The 16,180-nt window shown below is 37.7% G+C and overlaps 1 protein-coding gene across 1 annotated transcript; it reads left to right on the top strand.

Moving 5' to 3' along the window:
- Positions 1 to 1,239: 1,239 nt before the first annotated feature.
- LOC148040957 (uncharacterized) lies at positions 1,240 to 15,798 on the top strand. Its single transcript, XM_087693619.1, has 3 exons — positions 1,240 to 1,377; positions 15,000 to 15,492; positions 15,625 to 15,798. Exons 1-3 carry the CDS (start codon positions 1,240 to 1,242, stop codon positions 15,630 to 15,632), a joined length of 639 nt encoding a protein of 212 aa, XP_087549745.1. The 3' UTR covers positions 15,633 to 15,798.
- The last annotated feature ends 382 nt before the right edge of the window (positions 15,799 to 16,180 follow it).

Genomic DNA, 16,180 nt, shown 5'->3' with positions numbered 1-16,180 from the left:
CAAACTTATTGTTGCTAAAGGCAAAAGAAATGGCACGGTATTTACATTGGATACAAAAATTCTAGCATTGAATGCTACTATGTACTCACATGACAATGGTGCAATAAGGGACATTGAGATATGGCATAAAAGGATTAATCATGTAAATGTTCAAAAGCTGAAGAATATGCAACATAAGCAAGTTATAATTGGACTCCCTAAGTTCAGGCATGTGGACTTGGGATATGTATGACATGTATACATCTCATTTTTGGTCTTGAAAGAGCTACTGGTCATTGACAGTCTACAGATTTCAAACTATATGTTTGGTTGACTGCAATAAGGTTGCATGATATAGAGTTTCAACAACTATAAGGATATTGGGACTTGGTGACAGGTGTTGAAGCTAAACTTGAAATTCCAGAGAGGAATCCTACAGTTGGTCAAAGACGAGCGCAGCGAGCTTGGTTGGAAAGAGCTCACAGGGTGCTACATTGGTTATCTTTGTGTATCTCGGATGCTATGGCAATGTAGATCATGAACTGCAAGTCATCAGCAGATGCATGGAACATATTGATTAGGTATTATGGCACAATTACCAGTTCTAGGAAGATACAGTTAAAGCAGGAATTCAATAACATGGAGAGAAAAGGCATATCTATATAGGATTATGCCACAAATTTTAAGTCTATTGTGGATCAACTGGCATCCATTGGCACCTAGGTTGAGATTAAAGATATGGTTGCAGTGACATTAAATGGCTTGGGATCTGAATATAAGTCATTTGATACTTCCATCTCTATGCAGGCTGAAATGTCGGATTTCAATGAGCTTGTTGCATTGCTCATTCATGAAGAGGTTAAACTGGGATTGGCTACATGCTCTAGTAGTTTCAAGAGCAAGGATGCTGTCTTTTATTCGCATCAACGTGGTCGTGGTAGTCGTGGTAGAGGTTATGGTTCTGGTTGAGGAGGCCAACAAAATGTATCTTATGGAAATAATAACCAGTAGGATTCAAATGCAAGAGGAGGTGGAAATTCTAGAGGCAAGGCGAGATCTAGCCCTAGAGGCAGAGGCTCTTGGCAGCATCAACATCCATTTGACAATCCTAATAAGAATAAGGATTGTCACTACTGTGGAAAGTACGGTCATATTGCCAAGGACTATTGGAAGAAGTAGGGCAATCAAAAGGGCAAGCATCATGGACATTATGCATCGTCCAATTAGACAGATGATGGTTTTGGGGATAGATTGTTTACCATGACATATGTGAAAGACAGGACTACTGATGAGAAGTCTACTGAGGATGCTATTTGGAATATTGATTCGGGGGCATCGAATCATGTGCCACCTCATGGTGACTGGTTTATTGACATGGTGCTTGAGAGAAATGGCTATGTATGCACATGGGATGATACGCCGCATAGCATTGAACATAAAGGCAAAGTGCCTTTGGTAATCCATGATGACAAGAAGAAGAACTTACATGATGTATTGCATGTCCCGTCAATTACTAAAAATCTATTGTATGTGGGCTAGATGACAGCAGAATTTGTAGGTTAGGTTTAATAAGCATGGTTTCTTCATTGAGGAGTTTGGTAATGGCTGCAAATTGATTACTTGTGGTCATAGGAATGGCACGATATTTACTCTTGATGCCAATTTTCCACAGTTGAAATCAGCCATGTTTGCCCATGCCTCTAGCACAGTTAGAGATTTAGAAATATGGCATAAGAGACTGGGACATGTTAATCTTCAGCAGTTGCAAATGATGCAGAAAAAACAACTTATTATAGGTCTACCCAACTTTTCTTACATGGATATTGGTCATGTCTACAATGCTTGTCAGTTTGGTAAACAGTCAAGGTTGCCATTTGTCAAGCATGTAAGAAATAGTAAGTGATCGTTGCAGTTGGTTCACTCTGATGTGTGGGGGCTAGCCCATAATGCATCTATGGGAGGCTCTAGGTATTATGTTACACTCATTGATGAATTCAGCCGCTATACTTGGGTTTATATACTAAAAACAAAGGATGAGGCGTTTATTGTTTTTCAACAATTTAAGCAACATGTTGAAAATGAATTTGATTGCTATATCTATTGTTTGAGATCTAACAGTGGTGGGGAGTATGTGTCAAATGAGTTTGACAATTTTTTGGCTGAAAATGGCATACGTAGGAAGCTTACATGCAGCTACTCTCCACATCAAGCTGAATGGAAGAACATGGTGTTAATGGAAGCTGTGCGTGCAATGATGAATGAGAAAAAGATGCTGCTCTATTATTGGACTGAGGTTGTTATGACAGCCATGTATAACTTGAATAGGACTCCCACTATAGGTGTTCACTCATGATATGACACCATTTGAGAAGCTATATGGCTACAAGTTTGATATCAGTCACATGAAAGTATTTGGTTGTCTTGCTTATGTGCACATCCCTGATGAGAAGAGAAAGAAGTTGGATTTGAAAGCACATAAGTGTATCTTTATTGGTTATTCGCAGGAGAAGAAGGCATATAAATGCTATGATCCCTCTACTTGGGAGACACTAGTTAGTAGAGATGTTATCTTTCATGAGATGGCCTCTTGGTATGCATCATCGGCTACAATGCCATTGGATATGCCTTCTACACATGTTTCTATAGTTGATTCACAACAGAGTACTGCATTGATAGGCCCTAGTGGTATGATGGTATCTCCATGGACAGGGAGATTGCGAAGTTCTGGTTCATCGTCCCACTGACACCACTATGTCAGTGAGGGGGAGATATGATGTGGTGGACATCAAAGGAAAAGAACAAGCTGCTGATGATACATATGGTGTGATGACACTTGGCAAGATGACTTCAAGCTATGACTCAGTTGAGAATATAGAAAATGAGCTTGGTATTCGGTCTGTGTATGTGCCTGGCACTAGGCAGAATAGGTACATTTTGCCTCATGAGAGAGGGGAATCAAGTAGTGCACCACAACTTAGATGCTCGCAGAGAGTTAGGTACCCTGTGGATAGGCTGACTTATAGTGGTTACTTTGCAAAGCATTATGCTTACATGACAAAGGTGACGGAGGTCAAAGAACCTGCTACATATGCTGAAGCAGTGATTGATAAAAATTGGTGCACAACTATGGATTAGGAAATAAATGACTTGGCTGAAAATAGAACATGGAAACTTGTGCCACTACCAGAAGGAAAGAAGACCATTGGCTGCAAATGGATCTACAAGATTAAATGCAAGTCGGATGGCAATGTAGAGAGGCACAAAGCCAGGTCAGTTGGTAAAGGATATGCTCAGCAATATAGATTAGACTATGAGGAAACATTCATCCCTATTGCCAAGATGGCAACCATACAAACAGTGATCGCATTGACTGTTGCTAAATGCTGGAAATTGCAACAGATGGATGTTAAGAATGCATTCCTCAATGGTGATTTAGCAGAGGATGTTTATATGGATCAATCTGAAGGGTATGTACAGCCTGATTTTCAACATTATACATGTAAACTGAAAAAAGCATTGTATGGGCTGAAGGAAGCTCCGAGAGCCTGGCATGCAAGGATAAGTAATTACGTTAATAATTAGTATAATATATATAAAATAAGCAACCATTAATTATTAAAAGTAAAAGTAAAATTAAAATTATTATCATATAATTATATTATACTAATTATTAATGTAATTATTATTATCATATATTATTACATAATAATAATAATAATATAGTGCAATGTAATAAAATAATATCAATATATTCAATATTCAATATCAATTATCAATTTCTGCATCTATATTTGTATTTATAATAGTCTACAACAAAACTAAAATAATTAAAATAATAAAAATAAAATTGAATAAATCCATCATATAATATAATAATAATACTATAATAATAAAAAATAACAAATAACAAAGAACTAACAAACTAACAATACATATAATATAATGTAATAACTAACAATAACAAAGTAATAATAATAATAATAATAATAATAATAATAATAATAATAATAATAATAATATAAAATAATACAATAATAATAATTATATAATATAATAACTAAACAATATCCAAATCTAAATAAAATAATACCACAATAAAATAACCTATAAACTAACAACAAACTAATAAAATCTAAATAAAATAACATCATAATAATAACAAATAACAAATAACTAACAAACTAACAATACATATAATATAATATAATAACTAACAATAACAAAGTTAAAATAACAACCAATAACAAAACTATATAACTATATAATAATAATAAAATAAAATAATACAATAAGAATGTAATAACAATAAAATATAATATGTAAAAAATATTTAAATCTAAATAAAATAATAATATCTAAATAATATAACATCATAATAATAACAAATAACAAACTAACAATACATATAATATAATATAATATAATAACTAACAATAACAAAGTTAAAATAACAACCATTAACAAAACTATATAACTATATAATAATAATAAAATAAAATAATACAATAAGAATGTAATAACAACAAAAACAACAACAACAACAACAACAATAATATTAAACAGTATGATAATAATAATAATATAAAACAATATCTTAATCTTAATCTAAATAAAATAATACCACAATAAACTATAAACCAACAATAAACTAATAATATCTAAATAAAATAATATCATAATAAAATAACGACAATAACAAAATTAAAATAAGAACTAATAACAAAACTATATAACTATATAACAAAATAATACAATACAACAACAATAATAATAATAATAATAAACAATACAACAACAATAACGATATAATATAATAATAACTAAAAGAATAAGAATAAAATAATACAATAGAAATGTGATAATAATATAATAATCTAACAGGAATAACTATACAATAATATATATATATGGTAATAACTATAACTATAAAGTATAATAATATAATAACAAATAATATAATAATAAAACAACAAATAACAAAACTATATAACTATATTATATTATAATTATAACTAACTATTAATAATTAATTACTATATAAATTATAACTATATATTAATAATTAGTAATAACTAATAAATTATTTAACTATATAATAAGAATAAAATAATACAATAAGAATGTAATAATATAAATATAAAATAATATAACAGTAATAACTATATAATAATATATATGTGTAAGAAGCTGGGAATACTTAGAATGTTAATAATATGCCATGTCACACTGACACTGGTATATAAGGAGAGAAGTTGTAATTTTTCACATCTTTTGACATATCAATACATTTACAATCTTTCTCTCCCTTCTTGCTCCAAGCTTCCATGGCTTCCTCATCTTTCCTGTCTTTCTCTCTCCAATTCTAGTCTTTCTCTCTCCTCGTCACTCTATTTCTCTCTCTTCCTGCAGTCTTTCTCTCTCCTCTGCAGTCTTTCTCTCTCCTCTTTCTCTCTCCCTAGTTCTCTCTCTGACAAGTGGTATCAGAGCTTCAGTCTTTGATCCATTATTTTCTTCCATTTTCACTCCTATTTTCCTATTTCAAAACCAATTTCAGACAAAAATGGTACAAGACAGTGACTAGTGGAGTGCTGCAGGACAACTACAGTTAGCAATGACTACATTTGGAGTTATCCAAGGTCAGATATGGCGGGTAAAGGCTTAAATGGCTGGACGTCATCAAATTTTATGCAAAAATGGAGGTAACTAGGGTAAAGAATGGTTAACCGGGCTTAGTTTGAGAACAAACTGTGGTTACTTTGAAAAGAGGGGTTTCTCTTTCCCCTTTCCTGGAAATTCCTGCAGGTTCCATGGAGGTTCAGCTCCAAGATCTACTCATATCTCTCTCACCTCAGATCTTCTTGACCAAAATCTACCTGGATTAGATCCCTGACTTCAAGAGCTTCAGATTGAGCATAAGGTTGCTCAACATTGGGCAGCATACAGGCCAGAAACAGCCCCGAAAATTGCGGCGCAATTTTCGGGCTGATTCCAGCCCTGCCCTGCTCCAAGCTTGCTTCCCCTCAGCCTTGGCACTCTTCTTCATCCATTCCAGGCATTAATCTTCAGCTACATTGAGATTCTCAGCAACATTTGAAGATTCCTCAGCTCTCTTGAACCCTAGGTGAACAGTCCATGGGCAGCCATGAAAGCTTTAGCCCAAGCTTCCATTTCTTGACAATTTCTTGAAGTTTCTTCATCCTTTTGGCCCGTGGAATCATTTCAGCAAGGATTCTTCAACAAATTGCAAGGATTAAGCACGGGATGGCTTAAGATTGAAGATCAAGAGCTTCAATGGAGCAAAAATTTGGGGGAAACGGGTTTATTGCTTCAATTTCAAGCATTTGAAGCTTCAAGATTGGTCTCTACCATCAGATAAGCAAGCTTCTTGGATTATTTTGCTAACATTGGACAACCGGGAGCCCTATCAAGCATTTGGCAAGTTATTTTCAGCCATGTCAAGGTATTTCTCTTCAATTTTTAATCTCTCTCATTAATCCAATTGCTGAGCTTAAGCCATTTGACTGAGAGATTAAAGAATTGAACATTTTCATCAAATTCTCAGCCAACCTTTGCTTGAATTCATCTATTCATGAATGCAATGCTTGTCTAATGCATATTAGCTTCAATCAGTGAATGAAGGGCCTTAATCTGAGATTTCAGCATAACATTTGAATCCTATGGACTGAATACATTCATTGATTCCTTTGCTTACTCTAATCCAATTGATTGGTTGATTCTCTTTTGCCTAAATTGGAAAATTGTAAAGGGTAAGTACTAGCAATCAGTGAGTCACTGAATTGCATAGGTAAAACCCTTCTTCCATCTCAAGTTCTTTTATCTCAATCAATTGCATCTCATGAAAGGCTGAATGAATATTTTCCAAATGCATATCATGCTGATTGCTTAGTACACTAGCCTCTGCCATGTTGATATTCCCACCGAGGAAAAAGGTGGATGCCGGGGGAGATAGTGGGACAAAAGAGAGGTGACCCTCCCTCACTATCGAAGATCCCGAAGGGGTGCAACCAACCGACCCGGGGGGAACTTTGCCCACCTCCCGGTGATTCGGAGCCCGTGTAGGGAGCCCGTCCTGCCGTTTTATCCCTCACACAGGTACAGCGAGTGGAGAATTGAAGATTGAAGACTTTCCAACAACTCAAGTACCTATTGGAGTAAAACAGGGTAAAACAGGGCATTTTCAGGTTACCCACAGGGTATTTACAGGTGGATACAGGTACACCCTTTGATACTGAAGTACAGGTGCAGGTACTACAGGGTACCCACAGGTCCTATATACCCCTTTGCAGGGTTTGGTAGCCTTTGGAGGTTACTTTCTTGCATTACAGGGTCAAAACAGGGCACTTACAGGTCTAAACAGGGTGCAGGACTGGACAGTTCAGACTCTGAAAGTCAGTTACAGAATTTTCTGTCCTAAACCTGTTATAGCGTGCTATAGCTCATCTCGAAGAGGGCATTGTAAGCTTCGATTCGCACAAAAAAGTTTTGCAATCGGAGTTTTCTAGCCAAAGTTATAGCCGTTTTACTGACAGGGGGTACTGCAGGACTGCACTAGTATGGCAGGGCATAAAGGCAAAAATAAGGTCCAGGAGGACTATGCACAGCAAATCAGGGATTCTATGATGGAAAGCACACTTCAAGAGAACCCTGAAGAGCCTCAACAAGGAGAGATTAGTATTCTCAATGACGCTTTGTGTGCCCATGAACTAAGACATAAGGAACGTCATGAGACTATTTTGTCAACAATGGAGCATATGATTTTATCATTTGATCAAACGAAGTCTACTGTTGAGAAGATGATGGAATCAACTAACCGAACCAATGCTTCCATTGATAAGTTGGTAGAATCTAATGCCCAACTTATGGCACAATTTTCTCAACTCATGCAGTCACAAAAGGGATCAAAAGAGGCAAATGAGAAGGCTTGTTCAAATAGTGACCCCTCAGTTCCACTTCAGCCATCCAACCAAAATGGTTATGGGGATGGGATAATAGGAAGAAGAGGCATACCCAATAGTCAATATGAAGTGGGAGAAGCTTCACAAAGGCATGATGACTATTTGGGCAGTTTGAACGGCGCCAATACTCAAGCTTTTGGACTGCATACTCAGCATTCTAGGGGTGCTTTACCAACAGGAAGATTACAGGGTAATTCTCAGCCACCTGTTGGAAGATTTCAATCTCATTTTGGGGGTTCTGTACTTAGAAATTCCGATCAGCCAGTTTTGGGACAGCAACCTTTCCATGATAGAGAATTCAAGGATAAAATTGTTTTATCCAAATTCAATGGCCAGTCATCTTCACCATCAGAATTAGAGGAATGGACTTCTAAGATGGAGTCTTATTTCGACATATTTCCTAAAACTGATGATATGAAGATACATTTTGCCTCCCTCCACTTAGAAGGATTTGCTCACACTTGGTGGAGGTATATCAAGAAAGAGAATGTACTTATTGAGAATTGGGAAGCTTTCAAGGCACTTATGGTTGAAGTCTTTGTTTCACCTCTTGAGAAAGAGAAGTTAGAACGAAGATGGTACAACTTGGAACAAAGGAGCCTAAGTGTAAGGGAATATACAAACCAATTCCTCAACTTGACCATGTATGTGGAAAACATCAGTGATGAGGCCAAGTTACACAAGTTCATGTATGGTTTGGAACCATCCTTGTCAGCTGATGTTATGGCGCAAAATCCTACTTCACTTTTCAAGGCTATTGAGCTTGCAGAGCGCTTTGGAAGGAAGTATAGGAAAGAGTCTTCATTTCAGCCAAGTTATGGACAGCCAAGGACTGTTTTAAAGCAAGGGCAAGTTGGTAACAATTATGGCAGCAACCATATGCCTAGTGGGAGCTTACGGATACCAACTTATCCCCCATTTAATGCTTCTAGGCTTCAAGGCAATTTCAGGACAGCAAACAGTCCAAAGGTTGAATTTAAGCAAGGTGACAATAAGCCTAAGTCTACTTCAGCCAATACAAATTCTAGAAATATTCCCATGGATCTTTACAAGGAAAGAAAGGACAAAGGCTTATGCTTCAAGTGTGGAGAAAAGTATACTCCTGACCATGCTTCAAAGTGTGTATACAAAAATGCCAAGCCAAAAATTCAGAGTATGCTAGTTCTTGAGGACCTTGAAAATGACATAGATGAAGTTAATGCAGTCCCAATCAATGCTGAAAATGAAGATTTCGAGGATGATGGTGGACAGGAGTACTTCTATGATCCATCTGACTCTTTTCCTTTTGATCCAGGCGGTGATATTCCATTTGATCCTGGTGGATTTTGTAATGAGTTGCCTGCTGCCACTAATTGTTCTATCTCTATGGATGCTTGGACGGGATCTAAGAACCCTAATACACTTCGTATGAAGGGAAGCATATGTGGAAAGCCAGTGTTCATCCTGATAGATAGTGGCAGTACCCACAGTTTTGTCAATAAATCCATTTTGTACAAGTTGAATTGTGTTCCCACCGACTTACAGCAGCCCATTAGAGTACAAGTGGCTAATGGTGAAGAGGAAATCAGCACACAGATTTGTCCACAGGTTTCTTTGCAGATGGCTGAAAATTTTGAAGTCAAAGTAAACCTGATCACTTTGGAAATGGGGCCCATAGATATTGTACTTGGTTGTGACTGGTTGATGACCTTAGGCAGGATTACTATGGATTTCTCACAGTTATATATGGAGTTTTTCTCCAATGGACAGCTCATCCGTTTACAGGGGATCCCTAGTAAATCTGATTTTCAGCTTATCACCATTCAACAACTCAAGAAAGAGTACAAGAAGCGCTCACAGATATTTGTATTGCATTTGAACAAAGAAACACAGGATCAGCCCAAAAATTCAGCAAACCATCCAGCCTTGACAGCTCTTCTTGAGGAGTACAGAGATCTATTTGAAGTACCTACTTCATTGCCTCCTAAGAGAGCGGTGGATCACCCCATTGATTTGGAACCCAACTCAAAGACGATCAATAAGCCACCTTACAGACTATCAAAATGTGAACGAGAGGAAGTAGCCAAGCAAATCAAAGAGCTTCTTGAAATGGGATTCATTGAACCAAGTTCTTCACCGTATGCATCCCCAGTCCTGTTAGTCAAAAAGAAAGATGGATCTTTCAGAATGTGCATTGACTACAGGGATCTTAACAAGATAACAGTGAAGAACAGGTATCCTATACCCAGGATAGATGATTTGCTTGATGAGCTTAAGGGGGCTCGATTCTTCACGAAGATTGATTTGAGATCAGGGTATCATCAGATTCGCATGAGAGAGGGTGATGAGGTCAAGACTGCTTTTAGGACTGATCGTGGGCTTTACCATTTCTTGGTGATGCCATTCGGCCTTACAAACGCTCCAGCTACCTTTCAAAGCTTGATGAATAAGATTCTACAACCTTTCCTCTTTCAGTTTGTCTTGGTATTCTTCGACGACATTTTGATCTACAGCAAGACTTTTCAGGATCATTTGTCGCATATGAGGAGGGTTTTTGATGTGTTGAGACATCATAGGCTTTTTGCTAAGGAGAAGAAGTGTTCTTTCATGCAGACTGAAGTGGAATACTTGGGACATATAGTCAGTGAAAAAGGAATACAGGCTGATCCCAAGAAGGTGCAATGCATAAAAGATTGGCCAACGCCTACTACTACTACCTCTCTTAGAGGATTTCTTGGTCTATCTTCATTCTATCGCAGATTTATAAAGCATTATGCGGCAATTGCAGCCCCTTTAACTGACAGGTTGAAGAAAGAGGCTTTCTTTTGGGATTCTCTTGCAGATAGCAGCCTTAACCAGTTAAAGAAATTACTTACCTCCGCTCCTATTCTTGTATGCCCGGATTTCTCTAAAGAGTTTACTATACAATGTGATGCTAGTGGCCGTGGCATTGGGGCTGTTTTGCTTCAGGAGCATGGAGTAATTGCATTTGAAAGCCGTAAGCTTACTGATAAGGAGATGGCCATGAATGTTTATGATCAGGAAATGTTGGCTATTCTGCATGCAATCAAGAAATGGCACCATTACTTATATGGCAGCCGATTCAGAGTGCATAGTGATCATCGTGTACTCAAGTATTTCCTTACTCAGTCAAATCTTACTCCAAAGCAACGACGATGGGTAGCAACATTACAAAATTATGACTTTGACATCACTCATACAAGGGGCAAAGATAACATAGTGGCTGATTCTCTCTCTCGTATGTGGGCCTGCAAAGTATCAGCCATGACGGAATTACATAGTGACTGGATTGAAGAGCTACAAGAGGCATATCTCTTAGATGAGGAATTCAGCCAAATCTTTCAGAAATTACAGCAAGGTCTCATGGAAGAAAACTCGCACTACCAGTTTAAAAATGGTCTTATTTGGTGGAAGGGCAAGATTGTTATTCCCTCTACTTCTTCCTTCAAGCGAAAAATTATGGAGGAGATGCATTCTTCGCCTTTAGCTGGACACTTGGGAGTTTTCAAGACTTATGACAGGATCAGCAAGAGCTTTTATTGGAAAGGACTGTGGAAAGATGTCAAGGACTTCGTTATGAAGTGTATGCCTTGTCAGCAAAATAAGGATAGCACCCATAAGCCAGGAGGTTTATTGCAGCCATTGCCTATTCCTACGGGTAAATGGACTCATATTACTATGGACTTTATCACTGGCTTACCTACTACCAAGAAGGGGTGGAATAGCATTTATGTGGTGGTTGACAGACTCACCAAAGCAGCTCATTTTATCCCAACAAAAATTCAGTTTACTGCTTCTCAGGTGGCCAACCAGTTTATGGAGCATATTTTCAGATTGCATGGATTACCGCAGGTGATTGTCCATGATAGGGACTCAAAGTTTATGAGTAACTTTTGGCAAGCGGTATTTACATCTATGGGTACCAAGTTGGCTCCATCTACGGCTTATCATCCCCAAACTGATGGACAGACAGAGAGAGTTAATAAATGGTTGGAGACTTATCTTCGCCATTTTTGCTATGATGTCCAAACCTCATGGGATTCTTGGTTACACCTGGCTGAGTTTGCTTATAATAATTCCACTCATGCGAGCATAGGAGTTTCACCCTTTGAGGCTTTGTATGGTTACAAGGTGCCCCTACCCACAGTCATTTTTAACGAAAAGATCAACCCTCATGGGAAGGAAGAGTTGGATAGAATGCAGACCCTTCTTCAGCAATGCAAGGTGAATCTAAGGAAGGCTCAAGATCAGATGAAGATGTATGCTGATGAGAAGAGGAGGCCTTTAGAGTTCCAGGAAGGAGAGCTGGTTTTGTTGAAGGTGCCCAAATCCAAGTATTCTACATTGAAAGATGGATCCAGTAATAAGCTTGCCCACAGATTCTATGGCCCTTACAGGATCCTTAAGCGGATTGGAGATTTGGCATACAGACTAGAGCTTCCCTCTTCTACAAAGATTCATAACGTCTTCCATGTTAGTCAGCTCAAGCCCTATTATGGTGATCCAGTGGATTTAGTTGATGAGCTGCCACCTATTGATGAAGATGGTATTGTTCAGTACATCCCAGAGGCTGTTATAGGTCAGCGTGAAAAGAAGCTTCGATCACGTTCTATTGTGGAATATTTGATTAAATGGAGAGGTTTACCTTCTGAAGAGGCTTCTTGGAGACCTGATTCAATATTGGATGAGTATCCATACTTGAAGGATACATTAGTGGCTGAAGCCTATTGCTTATGGAGCTAGTATTGGTGCAGACTGGTTCAGGACAGCACGCTGTTTTAGAACAGTTTTTGTCGTACTTCATTTTCAGAATTGAGCTATCTACATGAGCTTAAAGTACTCTTCAAGAGCTTCGTTTTGATATGTGGTACACTTCATTTGGACACTTCTATCAAAAGTTATGGCTGATTTGGTCCAGCAGGGACTGTTATTCCAGCAAGCTGTCTACTTTCTTCTGGAACTATTTGTTGAAGATTCTATGGCTCCAATGGCTTCTAAGGTTCTTCAAATCATGTATATAGCAGGGTCCACTTTTCGTACTTCAAATTCAGCCCTTGTAATGATAAATTCTTCACTCATTCCCTATTTGTTAAGCTGTAAAACAGAGTAGTACTCTGTTCTATCCATCTTTTCTTTAGCTCTTTCTAGTTTTGTTTTTGGGGACAAAAACTTTTGGGAAGGGATGGATTGTAAGAAGCTGGGAATACTTAGAATGTTAATAATATGCCATGTCACACTGACACTGGTATATAAGGAGAGAAGTTGTAATTTTTCACATCTTTTGACATATCAATACATTTACAATCTTTCTCTCCCTTCTTGCTCCAAGCTTCCATGGCTTCCTCATCTTTCCTGTCTTTCTCTCTCCAATTCTAGTCTTTCTCTCTCCTCGTCACTCTATTTCTCTCTCTTCCTGCAGTCTTTCTCTCTCCTCTGCAGTCTTTCTCTCTCCTCTTTCTCTCTCCCTAGTTCTCTCTCTGACAATATGATAATAATTATAAGTATAAAATAAAAATAATAAAAAACAACTAACAAATAAAATATAAAATAATAATAATATAATAACAAATATAACAACTAATAACAAAACTATATAACTATAATTATAATTATAATGATAATATAATATAATGTAATAATATAACTAATATTATTAAATATTAATAATAATTATAAATATAAAATATAATAATATAATAACTGTTAATAATAATAATAATAACTAAGTATTAAAATATAATAATAATAATAATAATAATAAGATAAAATAATAGATAGTAATATAATAATATATATAATAATAATAACAGCTTATTGTTCTTATTCTTATCTTATAAATATAAATATAAAAATAAAGATAAGTATTATAACTATAACTAATAACTAAAATTGACTAATACATTAATTAATTAACAACAACAACATTAATGTTAACAATAACATTAACCCTATCATTAACATAAATTAACATCAATATTAATTAACATTAGCATTAGCATTAGCATTTATTTATTAATTATTTATTAATTAACATTAACATAAATGTTACGCCCGCCTGGCCTGTTGACCCGCACAGAGAGAGAGAGAGAGAGAGAGAGAGAGAGAGAGAGAGAGAGAGAGAGAGAGAGAGAGAGAGTTGCACCTGAGCGAGATGGCGTGCTCCAAGTGTGCAACTCCAAGTGTGCTCCTCTGCTCAAAGCGTGCAATTCCACCCTGCAACTCCACTGCTCCCAAGCGTGCTCCAAGTTTACCTGCAGCTCGAGCGACAAAATGAGATAAAAAAGAGAGATCAAAAGGAGATCAAAATCTCTCTCACTAATTATGAGAGAAAGAGGTCGTCAGGCATTAAAGACACCTTAACCTCCCTCAACCCTGCGTGCAATTCAAATCTGCATGCAATTCAAAAATTCAAAAATAGACTTGGGAAAAGAAGTGGAGGTTAGGGAAAGAAATGGAGATTCGGGAGATACCGAACCTCCAACCAAAATGATAAATAGATATAGATTTATATACTAATTTATTATTTAAGCTGTAGGTTTCGGGAGACAGAGAAGCACAAGAGAGCTCTCGAACATGCAATTCTCAAACCAAAGCAAATTTGAATTGGTGAGAGTGATGGGTGGTGAAAAACAAGGAGATCACGAGGAAGTTGGTGGACTCTTTGCTTCTTCTCTCTCTCTCTCTCTCTCTCTCTCTCACACACACACTCTCTCTCTCTCTCTCTCTCTCTCTCTCTCTCTCTCACACACACACACACACACACACACTCTCTCTCTCTCTCTCACACACACAAGCATTGGTAGTAGGGGAGTAGTGTGGCAGGGGAGCAGCAGCACTGGCAGCGGGGAGTACGAACAACAGGCGAGCAGAGACAAGAACAACAGGACGTGAACTGTGAGTCTCTTTCTCTCTCTTTGTCTCTGTGGCACGTGAACAATGCCTCTCTCTCTCTCTCTCTCTCTCTCTCTCTCTCTCTCTCTCTCTCTCTCTGTCGGCTAGGAGAATCGGGAGCTGTCAGAGCCTCACAGGAGAATCTGCCCACAGGAGAATGGGGGGGGGAGGGGACAGCGAGTCTCTCTCTCTCTCTCTCTCTCTCTCTCTGTGTGTGTGTGTGTGTGGGCCAAGCTTCTGCAGCGGGACCATGAGGAGGCCTTCGCCTTCGTCACCCGGGTGCCTAGCTCTAGCTATGTCGCCCCCCAGTGCGACGTCTACGACGTCGACCTCCTGGAGCTTGTCGCCGGCCGCCGACACTACGACCCCCTCCTCCAAGGCCGCAGCATCTCCCACCTCCCCAAGTGGGCCTTTCACAAATGGTCCCAAGGGAAACTGGCCGACAGCGTCGACCCGCTGCTCTGGTCACTGTGGCGTTCTGGTGAAGGACTTGCAAATGCTGGAGGGGCTCGTCCACATACCCAAGGGCAACGGCTGGGTTTGGATTCGTTCCTATCTCTCTTTGACTTTCAGATGCACGGTTTCCTTGACAACACAGCATTTGGCATTGGCTATATTTCTGCAATAATGCCACAAGTCTATGAAGGTAGCAAATCATGAATATGGTTGTTTTGAGTATTAGATGTCAAGGGAATGAAGTTGCCTTTTGTCGTTTGCTTATCTTTATTCTCTTTTATTTAATGCCATTGTCATCTGAATGTGAAACTCTATTTGACAGCCAGTTGAAGACTTGGTGGTTGATTGAGTTCTAATGTGCCAACTTGCAAGTGATGCCTGCTACATGTGATATGGCCTCGAAACTTAGAAGCAAACAATAGCTCTAGGGTTGAACATCTATTGGCTTCTTATGGGGCTCAAAGCTATTTATGTCCACTGTATCAATGTTTTTGGATTTTGCCACTTTCAATTTATTAATGTACCTGAACATTTGTTGGTGTCTTCTTGTGGGTCTCAAAGCTATTTGTGTTTATTGGAACAATGTTTGTGGATTTTTCCCCTTTTGATTTGCTAGTGTACTTAATGGATTGTAACTTACTTGAGCTATAATTTTGAGTCTTGAGACAACGAGATTTATTCATTGTTTTAGTTACTTACCTTAGATTAGTTTAGTGAGATAGTTAGATCGATGACTAGTAAGTTAGTACGTTTTAATTAATTTTTTACTTTAATTGTTTGTGGTTATGTGATTGGATTAGTAAGTTAGTTAGTTAGTTGTTTTCCTATGTTATTTTGATTTTTTATTTGTAGATATAGTTTAGGATTAGTTTTTTATG

This window comes from Lygodium microphyllum, chromosome 1, assembly GCF_053477565.2.
Source record: "Lygodium microphyllum isolate KBCC chromosome 1, Lygodium_microphyllum_v1.1.10, whole genome shotgun sequence".
NCBI classification, from domain to species: domain Eukaryota; kingdom Viridiplantae; phylum Streptophyta; class Polypodiopsida; order Schizaeales; family Lygodiaceae; genus Lygodium; species Lygodium microphyllum.
Note: the sequence above shows the minus strand (reverse complement) of the source record. Positions and strands in the feature narration are given on the sequence as shown.